The 20,966-nt window shown below is 48.9% G+C and overlaps 1 protein-coding gene across 15 annotated transcripts in view; it reads left to right on the top strand.

The window, feature by feature from the left end:
* The window catches only part of EPS15L1 (epidermal growth factor receptor pathway substrate 15 like 1), a 101,365-nt gene that overhangs the window by 489 nt on the left and 79,910 nt on the right, over positions 1 to 20,966 (top strand). For 10 of the 15 annotated variants that reach the window (XM_081233625.1, XM_081233614.1, XM_081233624.1 and 7 more), the window contains exon 2: positions 15,853 to 15,946. The exons of the other annotated variants lie outside the window; for them this stretch is intronic. In XM_081233625.1, coding sequence (XP_081089751.1) covers positions 15,902 to 15,946 — 45 coding nt within the window. In that variant the 5' untranslated portion in view covers positions 15,853 to 15,901. The remainder of the gene's footprint in view (positions 1 to 15,852; positions 15,947 to 20,966) is intronic. 15 annotated transcript variants of the gene reach the window in all.

Here is a 20,966-nt window from a genome sequence, read left to right as displayed (position 1 = left end):
GGCAGAGCCCCGCCGCGGCGGAGGGCAGAGCCCCGCCGGAGCCAGGACCTGCCAGCAGTGCGATCCCGGACTCTTCTCTTCTTCCACTGGGAGCTGCTTCCGCCACCCCTGCGCCGTGAAAGGGAGGGGGGTCGCAAGTCTCCGGGCGCCTTGCGGTGCCCTCAGATCAGCCAGATGCTCTTACTAAGTGGCAGTATCAGTGGCGCGACACAGACGTGCAAAAAAGAGCCATGCGCAGGCAACCCTGCCTTCTGAGAAGGACGTTCATTCATTTATCCATCCGTCAAGTGTGCGTCGGGCCAGGTGCTAGGAGCGCAGCAGTCACCCAGACCAACAGAGTCGCTGCTCTCCTGGAGGTGACACTCTCGTGGGAACTAGAAACTACCTGTGTCCTGCTCGTAACAGCTGCTTTTATTTGCTGAATATCTGTGTTGTACCAAGCACCGTATTATACGCACTTTGCCAGAATTATCTAGCACAGCATTGGGATTGAGAGTGAGGACACAGGGTCACATCATCTTGTGTTCAGATCTTGGCTCCAAGGCTTACTTCTCTGACTGTCCTTGGACGAAGCTCTTAGCCTGTCTATGCCTCAGCCACCTCATTTGGAAAACGGGAATATAAAAAAAGTATTGGGCTTAGGTGAAGATTAAGCACGTAAAGCACTTAGAACAGTGCTTGGCACATCGGACTCACTCACTGATCCTGTAATTATAACCATTATTTAATTCTCTGGCAGATTTGGACATTTGGAAATAGAGATTACAGCTGTGAGAATGCCAAACCCCAGGAGAGCTGTTAGGCAGGTTGACATGACTGGTTAGCTGATCCAAGGAGAGAGACAGTGCATACTTGCTAAATATTGCCAGAACTAGCCAATTTGTAACACTGTCACTAAATTAAAAGCATTAGAGACCAGTGGTTATTAATTAACAGATATGAAAGTGCTCTGTAAACTATTAAGTGCCCTACAGATGTTGGGTATTATTATTGATAGCCAGTTGCTACCTTTTAGGGTATGGTGGGGTGTGTGTGTGTGTGTGAAACAGGCTTAGGCTCATTTAGTGAGGAAGCGCCCCTGGTTTTTAAAACTTCCTATCCAGTTTCGGCACCTGCCTTAATATGAACTTTTTTTTAAAATGTTTTATTTATTTTATTTTTTGTGGCTGCGTTTGGTCTTCGTTGCTGCGCGTGGGCTTTCTCTAGTTGTCGCGAGCGGGGGCTACTCTTCGTTGCGGTGCGCGGGCTTCTCATTGTGGTGGCTTCTCGTTGTGGAGTACAGGCTCTAGGCGCGCGGGCTTCAGTAGCTGTGACACGCGAGCTCTAGAGCTCAGGCTCAGTAGTTGTGGCGCAAGGGCTTAGTTGCTCCGCGGCATGTGGGATATTACCGGACCAGGGCTCGAACCCGTGTCTCCTGCATTGGCAGGCGGATTCTTAACCACTGCGCCACCAGGGAAGCCCTTAATTTGAACTTTGATGACAATAGCTAAGGTTAATTGAGTGCTTTAGAGTTTATTAAGTGCTTATCCACACAACGAAGAGAGGGGATTCTTACTTCTTACGTTACTGATGAAGGACTAGCTTTAGAGGAAGGCAGCGGTTTGCTGCTGTGAAGTAAGGTGTGAAAACCTGAATCAGGTCATGTGATTCATCTGCTTAGCACCTTTTAGAATAAAATCCCAATCCCTCCCCAGGAATCCCTGCCAGTCAGGTGCTTGCCAGCCTCCCCTGCTTCTTTCTCACCCTGGCACCCACACTGTAGCCATATTTGTGGCTTTTCTGTTCTGCTCGTAGTTTAAGCTCTGTCTGTCCTTATGATGTCCCACAGGCTGTTCCTCCTTCCTGAAGCGCTCATCCCTATTTCTTACCTTGGTGGTGCCAGTGCCTGGCTCCTTTCAGGTAGCAGCTCAAATGTCATTCTCTCCAGAGGCCTTTGCTGGTTACCTGTTGTAAGTCCGCCTCCCCTAGCACTGTGCCTCCGCCACACCACCCGTCAGCACCAGTCATGGTCCACAGATGTCTGTGGGTCTCTTTGCTGTCTGTGTCCCCATTAGACCAGACATAGATCTCTTGCTCAGTGCTCCTGACTCTGTGCTCAGCACCCAGGGGGTGTCAGGTAAACCCATGAAGCAGGGACCAGTGAGTTGCACCACCCAGCACCCTTCACAGGTGGCTTTTCTTCCCTCCATGTGGCCTGGGGTCTGGGCCCTTGTGGGTGGGAGCATATTCGAACGAGGAGCTCGACAGCCTGAATCCCCTGGTCTCTGACAAGTTCAGGTCATTGACTGGTGTGCTTTTACCTTTTCCTTTGTTGAATGATGGCATGACCAGGCTTTCTTCCTTGGGTAATTATGTCAACATTTACACCTGTTAAGTGAAGCATTGCGCCACATGTTCCTGTCAACCCAGGTGTGAGGCGCAGACCTATCAGGTGCTTCCAGTCTAGCTGAGGCTAACACAAGTTCAGTTCAGTCTAACACGAGTTCACAGTTATTACAGGGGAAGCATGCTATAATTCAGGATAATTTCTGGTTGGGGTCACTAGGGGAGCCCCCTGGAGCAGGAGGCCGTGGTCTGGTTGGATTGAGGTGTAGGGCACACTTGGAACGTGGATGGCCAGCTGAGGGTGAGTGAAGCGGGTAGCCAGTGGGATTATGGAGGGTGGGGTGTTTTTCCTCTGCCTCCAGACCTGTCTGCGTTTTTCCCATCAGCATCTTTCCTGGTCTGCTCCCTACTCTGCCATATCTGTGATGTCCTCTCCCCATGTAGTCTCCTCTGACCCTGAATATAAATCTTGTCAATTTGAAGAGTAGGTAGTTCTCCCTCTAGAAGTGATTTTTTCCTCCATCAATGTCTCATTGATTTATGTTTCTCCCAGCTCCCCACTTCACCTCTCCTCTTTAATTGCGGCCCACCCTGGAAATGCACCTGTTTCCCTTACCCCCTTTGTACCCCCTTGTGCTCCTGTAGGTTACTGGCAACCTTGCCCCAGTAACCTACAAGAGCACACGGTGGTCCTTAACCCCAGTGGCCTGTCCTTGGGACTGGTCCTCCTCGAGCCCTGCGGCACTTGTCCGTCGCTGTAGCCTGCCCTCAGCCTTTACTGTCTCTCTCCTTCCAAATTTCAGCCTCTCCTGCTTGCATCCTGTCTTTCTGTTTGTTCCTGCCTCTGGGGCAGAGCACTCTAACACCGCCTCCCAGCCCTCCCCACCTCCCAGTGGCTAGAACCTCATGCTGGGACCTCCTGCTGCATCCTGCCTGCCCCAGAGGCCTCTTTGGTGGTGTCTTCCTTCAGCCCCATCTGAACGGGAGTTCTCCCTCCTGTACCTTCTGTGGGTCCCTTGCGTGGCCACCAGACCCAGGGAACAATGGTAATGGGAGGAGAGCGTCAGGCTCCGTGGCGATGAGAGTCTGCCTGGTGCCCAAGGAGTTCCTTCCTCCTTCCTCCCCACTTAGTCATATGCTTCTTTTTAACAGGTACCAGTGTTTTAAGAGTGTTTTATTCCCATTTTTCAAATGGGAAACTGAGACCCAGAGAAATTAAGTAACTTGCTGAAGTCCCATAGCTGGTGGGTGCAGAGCTGAGGTTGAACCCACATCTGTCTGCCTGCAGAGCCCTGCTCTTTCCGCTCTTCTAGGCAGCCTGCTGGCCCACAGCAGCACCAGGCAAATGTGTCTGGAATGAAGACTCAGTGCTTGGGACACTTGTTTGTCCTTTTGTCCCTTGTTTTTTCCTCCAAAATAATTGCTAGTTTCTGTGTCTTACTAGAATGTTAATGCAGTATAAATTGGAGGGTGGGTAGAGAGCCAGATTTTTTTTTAATTAATTTTTATTGGAGTATAGTTGCTTTACAATGTTGTGAGGGCCAGGTTTTAGAGTAAATTTGGCTCACCCTGTAAGATCCAGAGTTCCTGTCTTACTGACCTGCCTCAACCTGGTTTTTGTTGACTACGTGGCTCCCGGTAAAGCACAAACATGTAAGTTTTGCCTCTTCTGCCCCAACTTTGAGCTTTAAAACAACTTTCCCCTGCCTGGTTCTTAATCCTGATCAGTTGATCGGGGAAGCAAGTGACTGTCTTTGATCAGATGTATCGGATAGAGTGTCCACTCTCTGATGCCTCAGGCTGTGCCGACAGCCCCGGCCACCAGTGGTGAGAGGCACCTCATCAGCCCCACTCCAGGAGTGCTGTCCACTTTGACCTGAACTGAGCAGCCAGCACTCACTCGGAAAAGTACTCGATATTCTTCCTCGGGACGGTGCTCTCGGAGCCCCATTATCATTTGAGTCCCCTTCAGGGTGCCTGTTTTTCAGTGTTAGGGTTCCCAGATAATCTTTCAGTGACCTCAGTTATGCAGTACTTTCTGCACCTCAGTTTCCCCATCTGCAAATTGGGAATAATACTCTATACCTGTTTTATCTGTCTCACAACAGTGGAGTGTCAGAATCCCTCAGGGTGATAGACATGTGCGCAAAGTGCCTTCATTTGTGTAGCACGCTGTTTGTTCAAGCATTTACTGGGCATCTTCTCTTGGCTGGTGCTTTCTGGGCAGCAGGATGTACCAGCAAACCTGAAGACCATCCTGCCCCAGGAAGCTGAGGTTCTAAGGAGAGGGCGCAGACGTACAGAAATGAACAAACACGTACACAGTATAGTGATGCCATCTGTGCTGTGAGAAGTGTAAAACCGAGGAGGGCACAGTCAGATACGGAGGTCTGAGAAGGCCTGGAGTCCACACAGGCTCCAAGGACTGAGTAGGAAAGGCATTTGAATGGCACAGATTATCCTCCCAGTCACCCTGGTCAGTCATCCTCGCTTTATATAAAGGGGTAAACTGAGGCCCAGAGACCTTATGTCACTTGCCAAAGGTGGCACCCAGCAAGCTGACGCTGACACGGCTCTTCTGACCCCCATCCTGGGCTCTGCGTTGCACTGCAGTTTCCTGTCTTGGAATTTTTTTTTTTTTTTTTTTAAGTTGCCAAACGTTATGGTAGTGTGAGGTCTCATTTGTTTTTAAACAGTGGTCCTGCTACTTCATCATTAGGTTCTATGGAGTCTGGTGGAGAGAAGATCACTTGTTTACATTTTTGTTTTATTGTTTTTGAAGGTGGAGGGGGAGATGGAAGGACCTGCTCGTTGTCTTTATGAGGGATCAGCAGGCTTCCCTGCTGCAGTGGGTACTCAGTGCTTCCAGAGGCTGATGGAGGAAGGAGTGGGCCATGCCCGGCCCCCAGGGAGAGGCACTCTGCTCAGGCTGGGGAGGCTCAGGTCCGAGCTGGAGGAGGGCCGGGTGACTTGCTTGCACTTGGGTGTTTGGAGACAGCTGCCCGGAGGAGAAGGGGCATTTGGACTGGGCCATGGAGATCCTGGGAGGGGAGGGAGGCATGGCATTTCTGACAGAGGCAGAGCAGAATGAGCGAAAGCCAAGAAACTGGAACTCCAGCTCAAAGGGCCGAATGTGAGGCCGGGGATGGGACTTTGGGGTACATGTCCCTCTTTTAACTAGGGTGACTTAGGGTTGAAGGGAAGAAGGTGGCATGGTAAAATGGGGCACAGGAGTCTGTGCCTGGCCTACAAATTGGCCTGAGACAAAAGGGCCTGACAGGGTGTCTGCTTGTCCAGAGAGTGGCTGACACAGACATGGGGGAGGAAAGGAGATCTGCCGGCTCTGTAGCCCAAAGGCTGCTCCTGCGTGGAGTGCTTTGCCTGCCACAGCAGTCTTACTGCCACAGGCTGATGGAGGGGGAAGTAGAGGTTACAGATGACCGCAAACAGCCGTCTCCTCAGATTGCAGCCCGGCTCTGCCTGCTGAGTGGGATTGTTGCAGTTCTTGATAGCAGAACCGATTTACTGACTGTGTTCTGGACTGCCTGATAGAGAGTCGGTTCTCCTCCTTTTGTACATACTGGCTGAAAAGCAGGGGAAGGTGGTGCGTGGCCGTCACTGTCTATGGACTGGATCAGGCCTCTGCCCCACCCAGCACACGGCGCCCCTGTATCCTGCACCTCCCAGACCTGTTGCTCTGCCCTGCAGCCCCTAGGCCCTTCTTTCAGTTGCTTGCATATTCTCTCTTGCCTCAGGGTCTTTGCACATGGTATTCATGGCCTCTCTGGATTGTTCTTTCCCCCACTTCATCTCCGGTTAATCCCTACTCCTCTTCATATCTCAGCTGGCACATCACTTCCCTGACAGCCTGGCCCAGCTTTTCTGTTACTGCCTTTGGGGGTACCCTGTACTTTTCCACATACCAGTTTGTAATTTTCTATTGGTGGGAGTATTTGATTGATGGTCTTTCTCCCCCACTGCCTAGACCGTGTCAACAAAGGCAGGGGCTGTGTAGGTTTTAATTTGACCTTGTACCCTAGGTGCTAGGAGTCATCTGTTGAACTAAAGGCTGACGGGTAGGGCAGGTCCACTTTATGAGAGGCGGGTAGGGCAGGTCCACTTTATGAGAGGCGGGTAGGAGCTCTGGCAGTTCTTGAGGAGTGAAGTGACACGTTTAGATTGTCTGACTGCTTATACAGGGAATGCCTAGAGCTGCGTACTAGCTCAGAGACGTTTGCTGTGCTACAGTCCTGAAGTGGTACAGAGCTGGCCTGAGGTTTCTGGAAGAGCAGAACGGCTGACGATCAAAGGAATATGTGGATTGGCTACCTGGACAGGGATCCTCTGAGTGGGGGCAGGAAGCAGGAGGAAGAAGCAGGTGTGGTGTGGGCAGCCAGCAGGACAAGACAAGCCTTTGTGGGAGCCAGGTGGGTGGCACCAGGTGGTGGCTGTGTTAGTTGAGACCAGACCTTCATCACCTTTGCTGCAGGCCCTCCAGGCTGGGCCAGACCCCACACTGAGGCACAGCCCATCTCCTGGGGACCCCCCCAATGTTACATTTACTGAGCACCTACTTTGTGCTGGCTCAGACCCAAGATAAATAAAACTGAACACCTGCCCTTCAGATGGCTGAACTGGAGCCGGGCTCCCAGGCACGGATAATCCGAACACCGTGTGGCGGACATCCTGTGGCAGACATCTTCGTGGAGGTCCGGTGGCAGCCCGCAGAAGTGGAATGAATTGCCTCCACTGGGCTGGACATAGGAGAGGAGGAAGAGGAGACCCGCATCTCCCTTTTTCTTTTCCCTCCTCTGTTCCAGTAGGACCGGAGGAAGCAGAGCTGTGCAGCCTTTCAGTCTGGCTGCTCGCCCCTCCACTCCCGTCTTTATAGTTTGCCCCTCCTACCCGCTCTGCCCAATCAAAGCCCCCGTTCCCAGACTCTGGTCACCCGGGGTGTCCCAGAGTGGTGTTGCGGAGAGATTTGGGGCACAGGTCTTGCATGGAAGTAACGGAGTGTGGTTGGATACCCACTTTGTGCCCATTCACCACTGACTCCCTGTCAGGGAGGTGTCATTGTCATCATTCTTGTGCTTATTTCTGAACAAGGAAACTGAAAAGGGAGAGAGGTAAAATGCCTTGTGTCAGACCTCCTGGGGAGGTGGGGTGTCTGGGTTGGCCCACAGATCTAAAACTCCCGTGGATGCCACGTTGTGGGCTCCTGGGAGGGCAGGAGCAGCTCTATCCCTGCTGTGCCCCAGCATCTGAAGCAGGCAGGTGATCGTCACCTGTTGACTGATTGCTGCATGCTCTGAATAGCAGCCAGGAGCGCAGTCTCTCTCTAGCTGCTCTTGTTGGTAGTCGATTGGTTGGAACATTTTGTATTTTATTTCTTGGGTGAAGAAACAGGCATGTACGTACTCTACTGGTGACGAAAGTCAGGGCACCCCCCTCACCCCTGGGCCAGCATCCTGATGGCCAGGCCCCCACCCCTCCCCAGGGTTCCCGATGCCTCTTCACTTCTGCTGTGAGAGGGTGTGGGAAGGGGTTCTCTGATTTACTCGTGACAGTAACAAGCATCCCTGTTGATCCATAGAAGATTGGCTTTTCTTAATCCACATAGGATGGGCTTTTCAACTTTACATTTCCAGTGGAGAAAGAAAACTATCTTCTTTCAGGCTGTTTTTAAAGAGGAAAGATTAAACAAGAAAAAAACTTGACAGTGGGGCCCTCTTTAGGAGACTGCTTAACAAGGACTCTGAAGTTTGGGGGATGGATTAGCCCTCTAAATTCCCCCACACCTGAGAAACAGCACTATTGGAGGTCCCAGAACCCTATAGACTTTGGTATGTGTGATCACAGATGTTTCTCCCTTTGGCTGTTTTCTTTGATGAAGATTAGGGGCGGCTTCTGTGCCCTCAGTGCACCCCTACATCCATTTTGAACATTTTGAACACTACCTCTATGGAGAAGAGGGTTCCCAAAGGGATGAGCTGATCCCCATGATGCCTAGTGGGTCGGGCAATCCTGTGGGTCACTGTGGTGCTCACACATCAGGCCATGGAATCAGCATTTTCTTTCAGGCCAAGTTTTTAGTTATTGGCATTTGACTTTTTAAAATTTTTTTGTTGCCTTTTTGCTGCTGGAAAATATTCTTTAATTCACCACCCTGTAAGTGGGTTTTTATAGGTATGTACTTAACCTACTATGTGTGAAACTATATGTTTAAAAAAAGCAACCACTGAGACTAAGAGAACTGGTAAAGACTGTTCTGTCCTGGTTTTGGGAGCAGCTCAGCCAACTAGTTGAGTGAGAAAACAAGTACGATATGTACTATAGAGTGTCCAACATTTGGTGAAATATTTTATTGTTTGGTAAAAAGATCATTTGTCACGACCAGCTGTAAGGATGACAATTCTTTGTAGATAAAACCTGTTCTTCTGTCTCAGTAACAATAATAACAACCACCATAAAAATAGTTATAACAACTGCTTCCCTTTGTAGCGTGTGCTTTACCTACATATTCTTTTTTTTTTTGAGTGTATGTTTTTTTTTATACTGGAGTATAATTGCTTCACAATGGAGTATAATTGCTTCACAATGTTGTATTAGTTTCTGCCAGTACAACAAAGTGAATAAGCCGTATGCACACACATATCCCCATATCCCCTCCCTCTTGAGCCTCCCTCCCACCCTCTAGGTGGTCACAAAGCACCGAGCTGATCTCCCCGTGCTATGCAGCAGCTTCCCACCGGCCATCCATTTTACATTTGGTAGTGTATGTATGTCAATGCTACCCTCTCAGTGCGTCCCAGCCTCCCCTTCCTCCCTGTGTCCTCAAGTCTGTTCTCAGCGTCTGCATCTTTATTCCTGCCCTGCCACTAGGTTCATCAGTACCATTTTTCTAGATTCCGTATATATGTGTTAGCATACAATATTTGTTTTTCTCTTTCTGACTTACTTCACTCTGCATGACAGACTTTACGTCCATCCACCTCACTACAAATAACTCAAATTTCATTCCTTTTTATGGCTGAGTAATATTACATTGTATATATGTGCTACATCTTCTTTGTTCATTTATCTGTCGATGGACATTTAATTACCTACATATTCTCATTTGATACTTACAGGGATGGTCAGGGCAGTCACTGTACTATCTCCATTTTACAGATGAGGAAACTGAGGCCCTGAGAGGCTTTGTAGCTTTTCACTCTGCCTCTGAGGGGTGGAGTTTTTTTTTTTTTTAATAAATTTATTTATTTATTTATTTTTAATTTTTGGCTGCGTTGGGTCTTTATTGCTGTGCGTGGGCTTTCTCTAGTTGCAGCGAGCGGGGGGCTACTCTTCATTGCGGTGCGCAGGCTTCTCATTGCAGTGGCTTCTCTTGTTGCAGAGCATGGGCTCTAGGAGCACAGGCTTCAGTAGTTGTGGCTTGTGGGCTCTAGAGCGCAGGCTCAGTAGCTGTGGCTAGTGGGCTCTAGAGCGCAGGCTCAGTAGCTGTGGCTAGTGGGCTCTAGAGCGCAGGCTCAGTAGTTGTGGTGCACAGGCTTAATTGCTCCGCGGCATGTGAGATCTTCCTGGACCAGGGCTGGGACTCGTGTCCCCTGCGTTGGCAGGCAGATTCTTAACCACTGTGCCACCAGGGACGTCCGAGGGGTGGAGCTTTGTCTGCCTGAGAACTGACCACTCTCCACCCATCTTACCCACTCCCTCCCGAGGTTTCATTTAAATCTCACCTGTCCCACGAACAAACTTTTCCTGAAGGTATGGGACCAGCGTTGTGGGTGGGGTTGAATAAATGTGAAACCTCCACCCCCCAAGTAGTGAAAAGTAGGGAGGGGGCCCAGTCATAACAGTAGCCTTAACAAAAATTAGGAGTGTGGGAAAGAGGGACTCATTTTAGTTGGGAATTTGGGCAACGTCTTACAGCAGGGGGTTTGGTGCTGGGGCTGGAAGGTAACTGGCTTTCAGCAGGCAGATCCCCCCTCCCCCCAGGATAATTTGTGCCCAGACAAGGGTGAAAGGTGCACAGTGTGTTCAGTAGAGCATCTGCCAGACCAGGAAGGAAGGCTGGGCTTGACGGCTGTGTGTGTGTCTGTGAGCAAGTGAGTGTGTGTGTGTGTGTAGGGGTGAGTTTGGGGGAAGTTAACCTGGCAGGGCCAGGAGGTGGCTTTGGGGTGCATCTAAAGCATGGCCAGGTGGAGCTTCACACTCCCTCAGCAACCACAGAGGTCTTTTCGAGCAGGGGCGTGACCTCGTGCCAAATGGGATGGAGGGGGAAGCTGGTGAAGGTGAGGTTCCAGCTGAGAGGCTGGGGCCTGGGCAGAGGTGTGTGCAGTGAGGAGGGGGTTGGAAGGCCACCCTCGCTGCTCTGTCTACCTAATCTCTCCCTGCCTGCCCGGCAGGACAAAGCTCCATTCCTGTGCTGCCCTTGCCAGTGCCTTCGTGTGTTTGTTCCCTGACCAGACCGTGATGTGATGCTCTGCTCTGCGGTGGCGGGGACTGCCTTTCTGCTCACAGTGGAATCCGGGAGCTTGGCTTGATGCCTGGTGCCTAGAGGGCTCCTAGGCTCTGAGGAAGAGCAGTGGGCAGTGGGAGGCTGATCCTGCCACTTACAGAGGGGAGCAGGGAGGAGGCACAGAGAGCTGCTGACTCGATCTGTCCTGGGGATCCCTGGGTCCTCGTGTAATGTTGGGCCAAGGCTCAGAAGATGGCAGGGATGTTGGAACCCTGGGGTGGCCGATGTAGAAAAGGAATTTTGGGAAGGTTCGGGGCACACTTGGGGAAAGTTAGGAGCACTGTGAGAAACGGGTGCTTTCAAGGAGGGCTGTAGGTGCCCTGCTGTGTAGGGGGCACTTACTGCTAAGATGTTGCCCCTATGAGTCTCCCCAGGGCCTCTTCAGGGCCTGGTCCATCGAATGGAGGAAGGGAAGATAGAATGGAAATGATGGGGCGGGGGGTGTTCTCTGCGATGCCTGGAGGAGTGGTGTCCAGGGAGGGCCGTGGGGAGGCCAGGGCTACGTTGATCTTTTTATTTATATATTTTTTAATTAAAAAAAATTTTGGGGGGGGGCACTCCACGAGGCATGTGAGATCTTAGTTCCCCGACCAGGGATCAAACCCATGCCCCATGCAGTGGAAGCGCAGTCTTAACCACTGGACCATCAGGGAAGTCCCCAGGGCCACGTTGATCTTAAGCTGCATTGTTTGGCTGGAATCTGCTCCCTGCCCCACCCACGCTGCCTGGGCAAGGTCCCTTTCCAGTGCCATCCACCTGCTCCTCTGCGTGGCCGTACTCAACCCTGTACCCCTCTCTCTGTGCCTGTCCTCTGGTCCCCACAGGACCCCACTCCCTGGTGTTTTCTTGCCAACGGCACCTCCTTCTGTCTCCGTTGTGGGCCTGTCTCCCCCCAGCACATCCGTGTGGGTGCTCCTCAGCCTGTTGGTTGTCTCGTGTCCCCTCGGGCAGGCTCAGCAGTGTAGCCGCCGTCTCCCTGCCCTCGCAGGTGTGTGTCTGTGGGCTACAGTCGCCCTCTATCCTGTCTTTTCCTCATAACACTTACACCCCGCTGCGTGTGTTGTCATGTCTAATGACATTCTCCTCCAGACCAGGAGTTCCGAGAGGCTGGGGTGGGGGCATGGTCCCCTTATTTGCTGTTGCACCCCCATGGAGGCCAGTGCCTGGGACCAGGCAGGCACTCCATAGATACTGCTGAAATGGAAAAGGGATTTCCACCGATGTCCCATAGGGACATCTCAGAGAGATATGTTCAAGGGGGAACAGCCCCCTCTTCTCTGAGTGTTTCCGCATCGTGCATGGCTGTGTTCTTTGGGCCTCATTCTCCTGGAGGAGGATGGCAGTCTCTCCCTAGCTTCCTCCTCTCCCTCCTGTCACCCGATCCGAGTAGCTGAGTGCATACTCAGTTCACCTTCTCACAAGCGCATCTGCTCAGGTCGCCTTCAGGAGGACAGGATGACTTCTGACCTCTCAGCAAGGGGTGTGCAGACCTGTCATCTCATTGTGTCTGCCATTCCTGCCTGGTCCTGCATCCTGTGCAGGGCAGTGTGTTGGAGCAGGAAGGCTACCTCCAGTGACTTTTGTTCCTTCCTCACTTCTGTTTCCCGTAGATGGGATTGAGAGTGCTGGACTCCCGGAGCATGGAAGCTTTCACACCTTGATTCTGTGTTCTTCCAGATGGCATCTCACCCTAAACTCCCCCTGCCTGGCTTGTTCACATTGATGCCTCATTGTGTGTCTAAACTTTCAGATGTGGTTCTCTTGCTCCTTGGTTCTCCTTGTAGGAGAACTCCCCCGTGTCATGTCCCCCCTGCAGGCCCTGAGTTCTGCGTGGGTCGGAGGGAGGCCCCGCATTCTGTGCCAAATGGCAGGCACACGTCTTCAGCTGGCCTTCGTCATGGCGGTCACTTGGGTCCCTGGGGAGAATTGTGTATCATCCTTCCGATCCCTCTTCTCGTTTCGCGTCTCCTTTTCCCTTTTCTGTCCTATTTACAAAAAGCAATGTGTGCTCACGTGGATCACTGGAGAACTCAGAAAGCCGGGAGAGGCAACCAGTTCACAGGTCGGAATCACTGTCACATGTGGTGTCCGTCCTGCCAGGTTTAGATCCAAGTGGATGTGATCACTGTGTGCTTACCAGCCAGGTCATAACTGCGTGCTGATTTGGGCCCCTCCCTTTTCACTTGAGCAAACATTCTGCCTGTGCCATTTTTACCGCTCTGTGGTATTCTGTCCCAAGGAGACACAGCAGTTCATTGTTGGCTTAACTAGTTCTTGACTATTTCCAGTCCTTTACTGTCACCTGCAGTCCCGCCCTGAAGAGGGGCAAACTGATCTAACCCACTTGCCCTTCTGCCTTCCTGCATATCCGATCATTACAGAATCCCAGGAGGAGACCCTGGAGTATCGGGAAGGCCTAAAGAAAGTCTGGTTTTTATTACTTGACAAAAGCAAATTCTGGTTTTGTCAAATAATAAAAAGAAAGAAGTTATTTGTTAAAGAAATTAACAATTAAAGAAATTCTGGTTTTTATTATTTGACAAAAGCATGATCCTGCCAGTGATAAAGCTACTTTTCATTTATCACACTTAAACCTGAAGCAGCTTGTACCATTAAAATCCTTGCCAGGGCAGAAACACATCAAATGTTGGTCTTTAATTATGTAAAATTTTAAGCACACTAAAAGTAGAGGGAAGAGTTTAATGAACTCCCATGTACTCACCACCCGTTCACAACAGATGCCAACGTTTTGCAAATGTCTTTACCCAAGTGTTTTTCATATGCACTTCTAGTAGCTGAGACTGTTTTCTTTTACATTACCACAGTGCCATACCACAACTTAATTAATAATAATCTGATACCCAGTCCATATTCAAATTACCCTGATTATCTAAAAATATCACCTTGCGTTTGGTTGTGAGATCTCCTGAGTCTCTCTTTTTTTTTTTAATTTTTAAAATTTTGAGGTAATTGTAGATTCACATGCAATTGTTAAAAAACAATGATGGGGCTTCCCTGGTGGCGCAGTGGTTGAGAATCTGCCGATGCAGGGGACACAGGTTCGTGCCCCGGTCCGGGAAGATCCCACATTCTGTGGAGCGGTTGGGCCCGTGAGCCATGGCCGCTGAGCCTGCGCGTCCGGAGCCTGTGCTCCGCAACGGGAGAGGCCACAACAGTGAAAGGCCTGTGTACCGCAAAAAAAAAAAAAAACAGATTTAGAGAGATCCTGTGTATTCTTTATCTGGTTTTCTCCAGTGGTAATATTTTGTAAATCTGTAGGACACCATCCTAACCAAAACATTGACATTGCTACAGTCAGATGCAGAACAGCTCCATCCCCACAGGGATCTCTCTAGTTGCCCTTTTACAGCCACACCCACTTCCCTCCCACCTCATTCCTTTCTGAATCCTTGGCAACCACTAATTTGTTCATTTCTATAATTTCAGCATTTTAATAATGTACAGTGGAATCATACAGTAGGTAACCTTTGGAGATTGGCCTTTTTCACTCAGTATAATCCTCTGGAGATTCTCCTGGGTTGTTGTGTATATCCGTAGTTGATTCCTTTTCATAGCCCAGTAGTATTCCATGGTGCTGTGGGACCACTGTTCATTGAAGCAGTTACCCATTGAAGGAGATCTGGCGTGCTTCAGTTTTGGGCGATTATGAATAAAGCTGCACTAAACATTTGAGTACAGGATGTTCTGTGAACTTAAGTCTTCATTTCTTTGGATGAATGCCCAGGACAGTTGCTGGGTCCTGTGATAGTTGCATGTTTAGTTTAGTTTTTTTTTTTAATAGCTGCCAAGCTGTTTTCCAGAGTAGTTGTACCTTTTTACGTTCCCACAAGCTCCGTATGAGTGATCCAGTTTCTCTGCATGCTTACCAGTGTCACCAATTCTTTTTTTTTTAAATAAATTTATTTGTTCTTATTTTTGGCTGCGTTGGGTCTTTGTTGCTGTGCACAGGCTTTCTCCAATTGCTGCGAGGGGGAGCTACTCTTCGTTGCGGTGCTTCTCATTGTGGTGGCTTCTCTTGCTGTGGAGCCCGGGCTCTAGGCATGCAGGCTTCAGGAGTTGTGACACGTGGGCTCAGTAGTTGTGGCTCATGGGCTCTAGAGCGCAGGCTCAGTAGTTGTGGTGCACGGGCTTAGTTGCTCCGCGACATGTGGAATCTTCCTGGACCACGGCTTGAACCCGTGTCTCCTGCATTAGCAAGCGGATTCTTAACCACTGTGCCACAAGGGAAGTCCCGGTGTCACTATTTCTCGTTTTAGCCATTCCAGTAGGTGTGTGGTGGCCTCTCACTGTGGTTTTTCAAGACAATTTTTTTTTAATTGAAGTATAGTTGATTTATAATGTGCTAGTTTCAGGTGTACAGCAAAATGATTCAGTTATATGTGTAACTTTTCAGGTTCTTTTCCATTATCGGTTATTACAGTATATTGAATATAGTTCCCTGTCACAGTGGTTTTTAATTTACATTTCCTAGCTAACGATATGCTGGCCATCTTTTCATGTGCTTATTTGCCATCTGTATATCCTCTTTGGTGAATTGTTCCTTCATGTCTTATGCTCATATTCTCATTGGATTGTTTCCTTTTTTGTTGTTGAGTTTTGAGAGTTCTTTATGTATTGCAGATACTAGTCCTTTGTTGGATATGTGATTGGCAAATACAGTTGACATTTGAACAACACAGGTTTGAACTGCGCAGGTCCACTTATATGTGAATTTTTGTGTGTGTGTGTGTGAGTGTGTTACGCGGGCCTCTCACTGCCGTGGCCTCTCCCGTTGCGGAGCACAGGCTCCGGACGCACAGGCTCAGTGGCCATGGCTCACGGGCCCAGCCGCTCCGCGGCATGTGGGATCCTCCGGGACTGGGGCATGAACCTGTGTCCCCTGCATCAGCAGGTGGACTCTCAACCACTGCGCCACCAGGGAAGCCCCTGAATTTTTTCTTTTCTTTTTTCTTTATTAAAAATATTTTATTTTATTTTATTTTTTTCAGTAAATGTGTACTACAGTACTACTTGATCTGAGGTTGGTTGACTCCATAGATGTGGAACTGCAGGTACAGAGGAACTGTATATGGAGGGCTGACTGTAAGTTACACTCGGATTTTTGACTGTGTGGAGGGCAGGCACCCCTAACTCCCACGTTGTTCAAGGGTCAGCTGTATTTCCTTCTAATCTGTAGCTTGTCTCTGCATCCTCTTATCAGGGTCTTTCGTAGATCAAACATTTAAAATTTTGATGAGGTCCAGTTTATCAATTTTTTTTTCTTATGAATCAGGCTTTTGGTGGCAAGTCTGAACTCTTTGCCCAGCCCCTGATCCTGAATATTTTCTCCTCTGTTTTTTCCTAAAAGTTTTATAGTTTTACATTTACGTCCATGATCCACTTGGAGTTAATTTTGTAAAAAGTGTGAGACTTAGGTCTCCAGGCTCATTCTCTTTCTCTGGATGGCTAGTTGCTCCAGCACCATTTGTGAAACAGGCCTCTTTCCTCCTGAGTGGCTTTTGCCCCTTTGTCAGAAGTCAACTGGGCACATCTGTGTGGGTTTGTTCCTGGGCTCACTGTTCTGTTCCATGGTTCTACGTGTCTTTCCCTCCATCAGTGCCACACTGTCGTAATTACTGTAGTTTTATAGCAAGCCTTGGAATTGAGTAGACTGATTCCTTCCACTTTATTCTTTTTCAACATTGTTTTAGCTCCTTTGCCTTTCTGTATGCATTTTAGAGTAATCTTATCTGTATCAACAAAGAATCACGTTAAGCCTGCATATCAGGGGCATACACATTTATCACACGTTGTTGCATTGGCCTCCAGAAGGCCATTCCACTCAGTTTATTTTCCCACTGGCAGGGCCCAAGATGTGTTTCCACCTTTGCCGACCCTGCACGGCACCTCTCTTTGACTTTGCCAACCTGATAGCAAACAGCTGGCATTTCACTCTATTTTGCAGTACCTAAATTGAACATCTCCCCTAACTTTGCTGCATCTCTTCTTTCAGAATCACCTTTTTCTTATCTTTGCTCATTTTTAAATTGGGATGTCTCTTCAGGATTTATGAAAGCTCTTTCTCATGTCTCAGTTCTCTCGGCAGCGTTCACCTTAGCTCTGGCTTAGAAACTTCTCATCTGGCAGTTGGAGTGAGCTGTCAGTTTCAAGGAGGTTTAGGATGCTCCAGTGTTTGCTGATGCTCTTTGAGTGCTACTGAGTTAGGTCCCGGTTTCCTCACCTGCAGAATGTGGTCCGGCCTGCCTGGAGGGCCGTGCACACCACCAAGGTAATGGTTGTGCAAATAGTGAGGGGAACTATCTCTAAGTGGAAGGCGAAATGCAAGGATTATCAAGTGAGCACTTCTCTAGCCTTGTTTTTGCGTCAGCATCTTGCTCTCCAAGGAGGAACTCAGACAGGGATGTCTTTTGGTGTTATGTGCCTAACTTCCTGCAAAACTTGGCAACAGCTTTGAAAAACACAGCCATTATGGGGTCTCAGTTTTCCTGAGGAAATGGCAGGCTGCGCTGGTTTTCAAGTCAGTTCATATGCTTAAGTCAAGTCTTGCACTTTGACCATGTCTGTTGAATAAAATGTACCATGACGTAATCACGTGTTTTGCCTTTTCTTAGGTGAGCATGCACGGGAGGCTGTGCAGTGGCCCTGTGTCTGGCTCTGTCATGCCTGGGCTGTTTTTGCAGGGTGCAGAGTAGGTTAGTGCCACATGGCCTGGGTCTCCTCTGGCTCCGTCACTCCTTGCCTGTGTGACCCTGAGCAAGGTAACCTCAGTCTCCTCACCCATAAATTGGGACAAACAGTAGTACCTGCCCATAGCATTGTTTGGGACAATTAAGTGAGGTACAGGATAGAAAATAGTGAGGCTCAGTAAATGTGATCCACTATTTGTCAGAACAAGGAATTATACTTTTCTAAAAGTTTAAAAATGAAAATTAATTTGCTTTACAAATGTCATTTTGAAACAAGCAAGGCCAGCGATCATTGCTTTGTTTTGCATAAGAGCTCCTGCCCATGGATGAAAGCAGGAATCAGAGAGCTGGATGGACTCAATCCTGAGAGTGTTAGGTGTGGCCAGAACCCCAGTCCTCAGGGTTTTCCCTCTGAAGTAGTACTGCTGTGTTCCTCATCTCATGCTGGTTTTCTCCAGCATTATAATTGTGCACAGGGCTTCCCTGGTGGCGCAGTGGTTGAGAGTCCGCCTGCCGATGCAGGGGACACGGGTTCGTGCCCCGGTCCGGGAAGGTCCCACATGCCACGGAGCGGCTGGGCCCGTGAGCCATGGCCACTGAGCCTGCGCGTCCGGAGCCTGTGCTCCGCAACGGGAGAGGCCACAACAGCGCGAGGCCCACCTACCGCAAAAAAAAAAAAAAAAAAAAAAAATTGCGCACACCTGCATGAACTGTGGAGTTTAAAGGCCTCCCAGCAGAAGGATGTGAACTTGTTCCCTGATGTGCTGGCCTCCCCGTCTCCCCATTTGTAGGTTGCCTCTGGGGTGGAGGTTAGAGTGAAGAGGCCACAGGAACTTTTCTTAGTATTTTAGGAGACCAACTGAAAGATCAAATTGAAAGTTATATTGAACTTCAATGAATAATTCAGAGTCAAAGATGGCATCTTAGCACAGCGGGCTGGTGGAGGAGAACACCCTGCTGGGCCAGCTCCGTCCGTTCTTGAAGCCATCTCAGAGCTGTCTGCAGCCTCTTAATCTGATGACCTTGTGCCCTGGCCTGTCCCCTTTCTCCCTTTGCCCCTGGGCTCACTTTGGGGTTAGGCAGAGGTGGGCAGCTCTGGTGCCCACTCTCAGCTCCCAGGGGGCTCTGTCCCAGCAGAGCGGCTGCCTGTACCAACGAGCTGTTTGTGTCCGAGGTCTCTGCCTGTCACCTGGGGACTCGAGGCCTTAGCAGCATTCATCGTCAGCTCTGTTACAACGGTGTATTGGGCAGCTTGCAGGTGTGACTCCGCTGTCGCTGGGAGGAAGTAGTGTGGTAAGAGGAAGTGCCATTAGATCTGGTGGTGTTCTCCCTTTACTCTCCCTTCTGCTTATGTAGTGCCTGAGGTATGTGTAATTAAATCAGAACCTCTCACTGCTGTCATTGTCCCAGGTTACCCAAATTGATTCCTGTACTGAGAGAGGAATGGGTGAGGCATATTCTGTGGTTTTCCGTTAGTTGTAGGTCATTTGGGATCAACACCTGGCCATAGACTGTCTATGGGATGAGCCCTTAGCATCGGTGGTCCAAGCTTTGGGCCTGGGGCTTCAGAGCCTTCTCTGGACTATTTGGGGTCTTGTTCCTCCTGATTGTGGATCTAGTTCAGAAGCGTTTGGGAAGTTTGAGACAGTTATTAACCATCTATTCTCCAAATATCGCAACTTTTTTTTTTTTTTTTTTTTTTTTTGCGGTATGTGGGCCTCTCACTGTTGTGACCTCTCCCGTTGCGGAGCACAGGCTCCGGACGCGCAGGCTCAGCGGCCATGGCTCACGGGCCCAGCCGCTCCGCGGCATGTGGGATCCTCCCGGACCGGGGCACGAACCCGCGTCCCCTGCATCGGCAGGCGGACTCTCAACCACCGCGCCACCAGGGAAGCCCACAACTTTTTTTCATTGGAATTGTAGTAGCTTGGAAACCTTTCTCTTGCTTACCATGAGATCTTAAAAAAATCCCACTGGAAATGCATTTCAGACCCGTGCCTCTCTGATTGCTGGCAGGAAGGGGACCTTTGTCAAGGTGGGGGTCCTTAGGGTCTGTGCATTCCATTTCCATGAGCCGGGGCACAGGATGTGCTATCTAGACCCAGCACGGTTACCTTTACTGATAGATGACAAACAGCCTGCCTGACTTTGCTTCCTCTGTCAGCCTTACTCCTCCGGGGAGATATGTTTTGAAAGCATGCAGAGCTTTTTTTTTTTAATTACTTAATTATTTTAAATTGAGGTTATAGTTGACATATAACATTATATTAGTTTCAGGTGTACGATGTAATGATTTGCTATTTATACACATTGTGAAATGATCACAATACTTAACATGCATCACCAGATTTTATATAGTTACAAAATCTCTTTTCTTGTATTGAGAACTTTTAAGATCTACTCTTAGCAACTTTCAGTGTACAGTACAGTATTATTGACTATATTAACCATGCTGTACATTATATCTCATGACTTACTTATTTTATAACTGGAAGTTTGCACCTTTTGACCACCTTTACCCATTTCACCTACCCTCTATTCCCATCTCTGGCAACCACCCATCTGTTCTCTGTATCTGTGAGTTTGGTTTCTTGTTTTTGTTTTTTAGATTCCACATATAAGTGAGATCATCCAGTATTTGTCTTTCCCTGTTTAACTTATTTCACTTAGCATAATGTCTTCAGGGTTCATTCACATTGTCACAAATGACAAGATTTCCTTCTTTTTAATGACTGAATAATATTCCTCTGTGTGCATGAGTGTGTGTGTGTGTACACACCACATTTTCTTTATCCGTTCATCGATGAGTAAATATTTAGGTCGCTTTCATGCTTGGCTATTGTAAATAATGCTGCAGTGAACATGGAGTTGTTGTTTGTTTGTTTTTCTTAGTGTTTTCGTTTCCTTTGGATAAATACCCAAAAGTGAAATTGCTGGATCATATGGTAGTTCTGTTTTTAATTTTTTGAGGAACCTCCATACTGTTTTTCATAGCAGCTGTACCCGTTTACATTTCCACCAACAGTGTGCAAGGGTTCCCTTTTTTTCACGCCCTCTCCAACACTTTGTTATTTCTTATCTTTTTGATGCTAGCCATTCTAACAGGTGTGAGGTGAGATATTGTAGTTTTGATTTGCATTTCCCTGACGATTAGTGATGTTGAGCATCTTTTCACATACCTGTTGGCCATCTGTATGTCTTCTTTGGAAAAACGTCTATTCAGATCCTCTGCCTATTTTTTAATTGGGTTGTTTGGTTTTTTGCTATTGAGTTGTATGAGTTCATGTGGGGTTTTTTTTTTTTTTTTTTTTTTTTTTTTTGCGGTATGTGGGCCTCTCACTGTTGTGGCCTCTCCCACTGCGGAGCACAGGCTCCGGACGCGCAGGCTCATCGGCCATGGCTCACGGGCCCAGCCG

The sequence above is a fragment of the Mesoplodon bidens genome (genome assembly GCF_964165515.1).
Source record: "Mesoplodon bidens genome assembly, chromosome: 4".
NCBI classification, from domain to species: Eukaryota; Metazoa; Chordata; class Mammalia; order Artiodactyla; family Ziphiidae; genus Mesoplodon; species Mesoplodon bidens.
The sequence above is the reverse complement of the archived record's forward strand: the minus strand, read 5'-3'. Positions and strand labels throughout refer to the sequence as shown.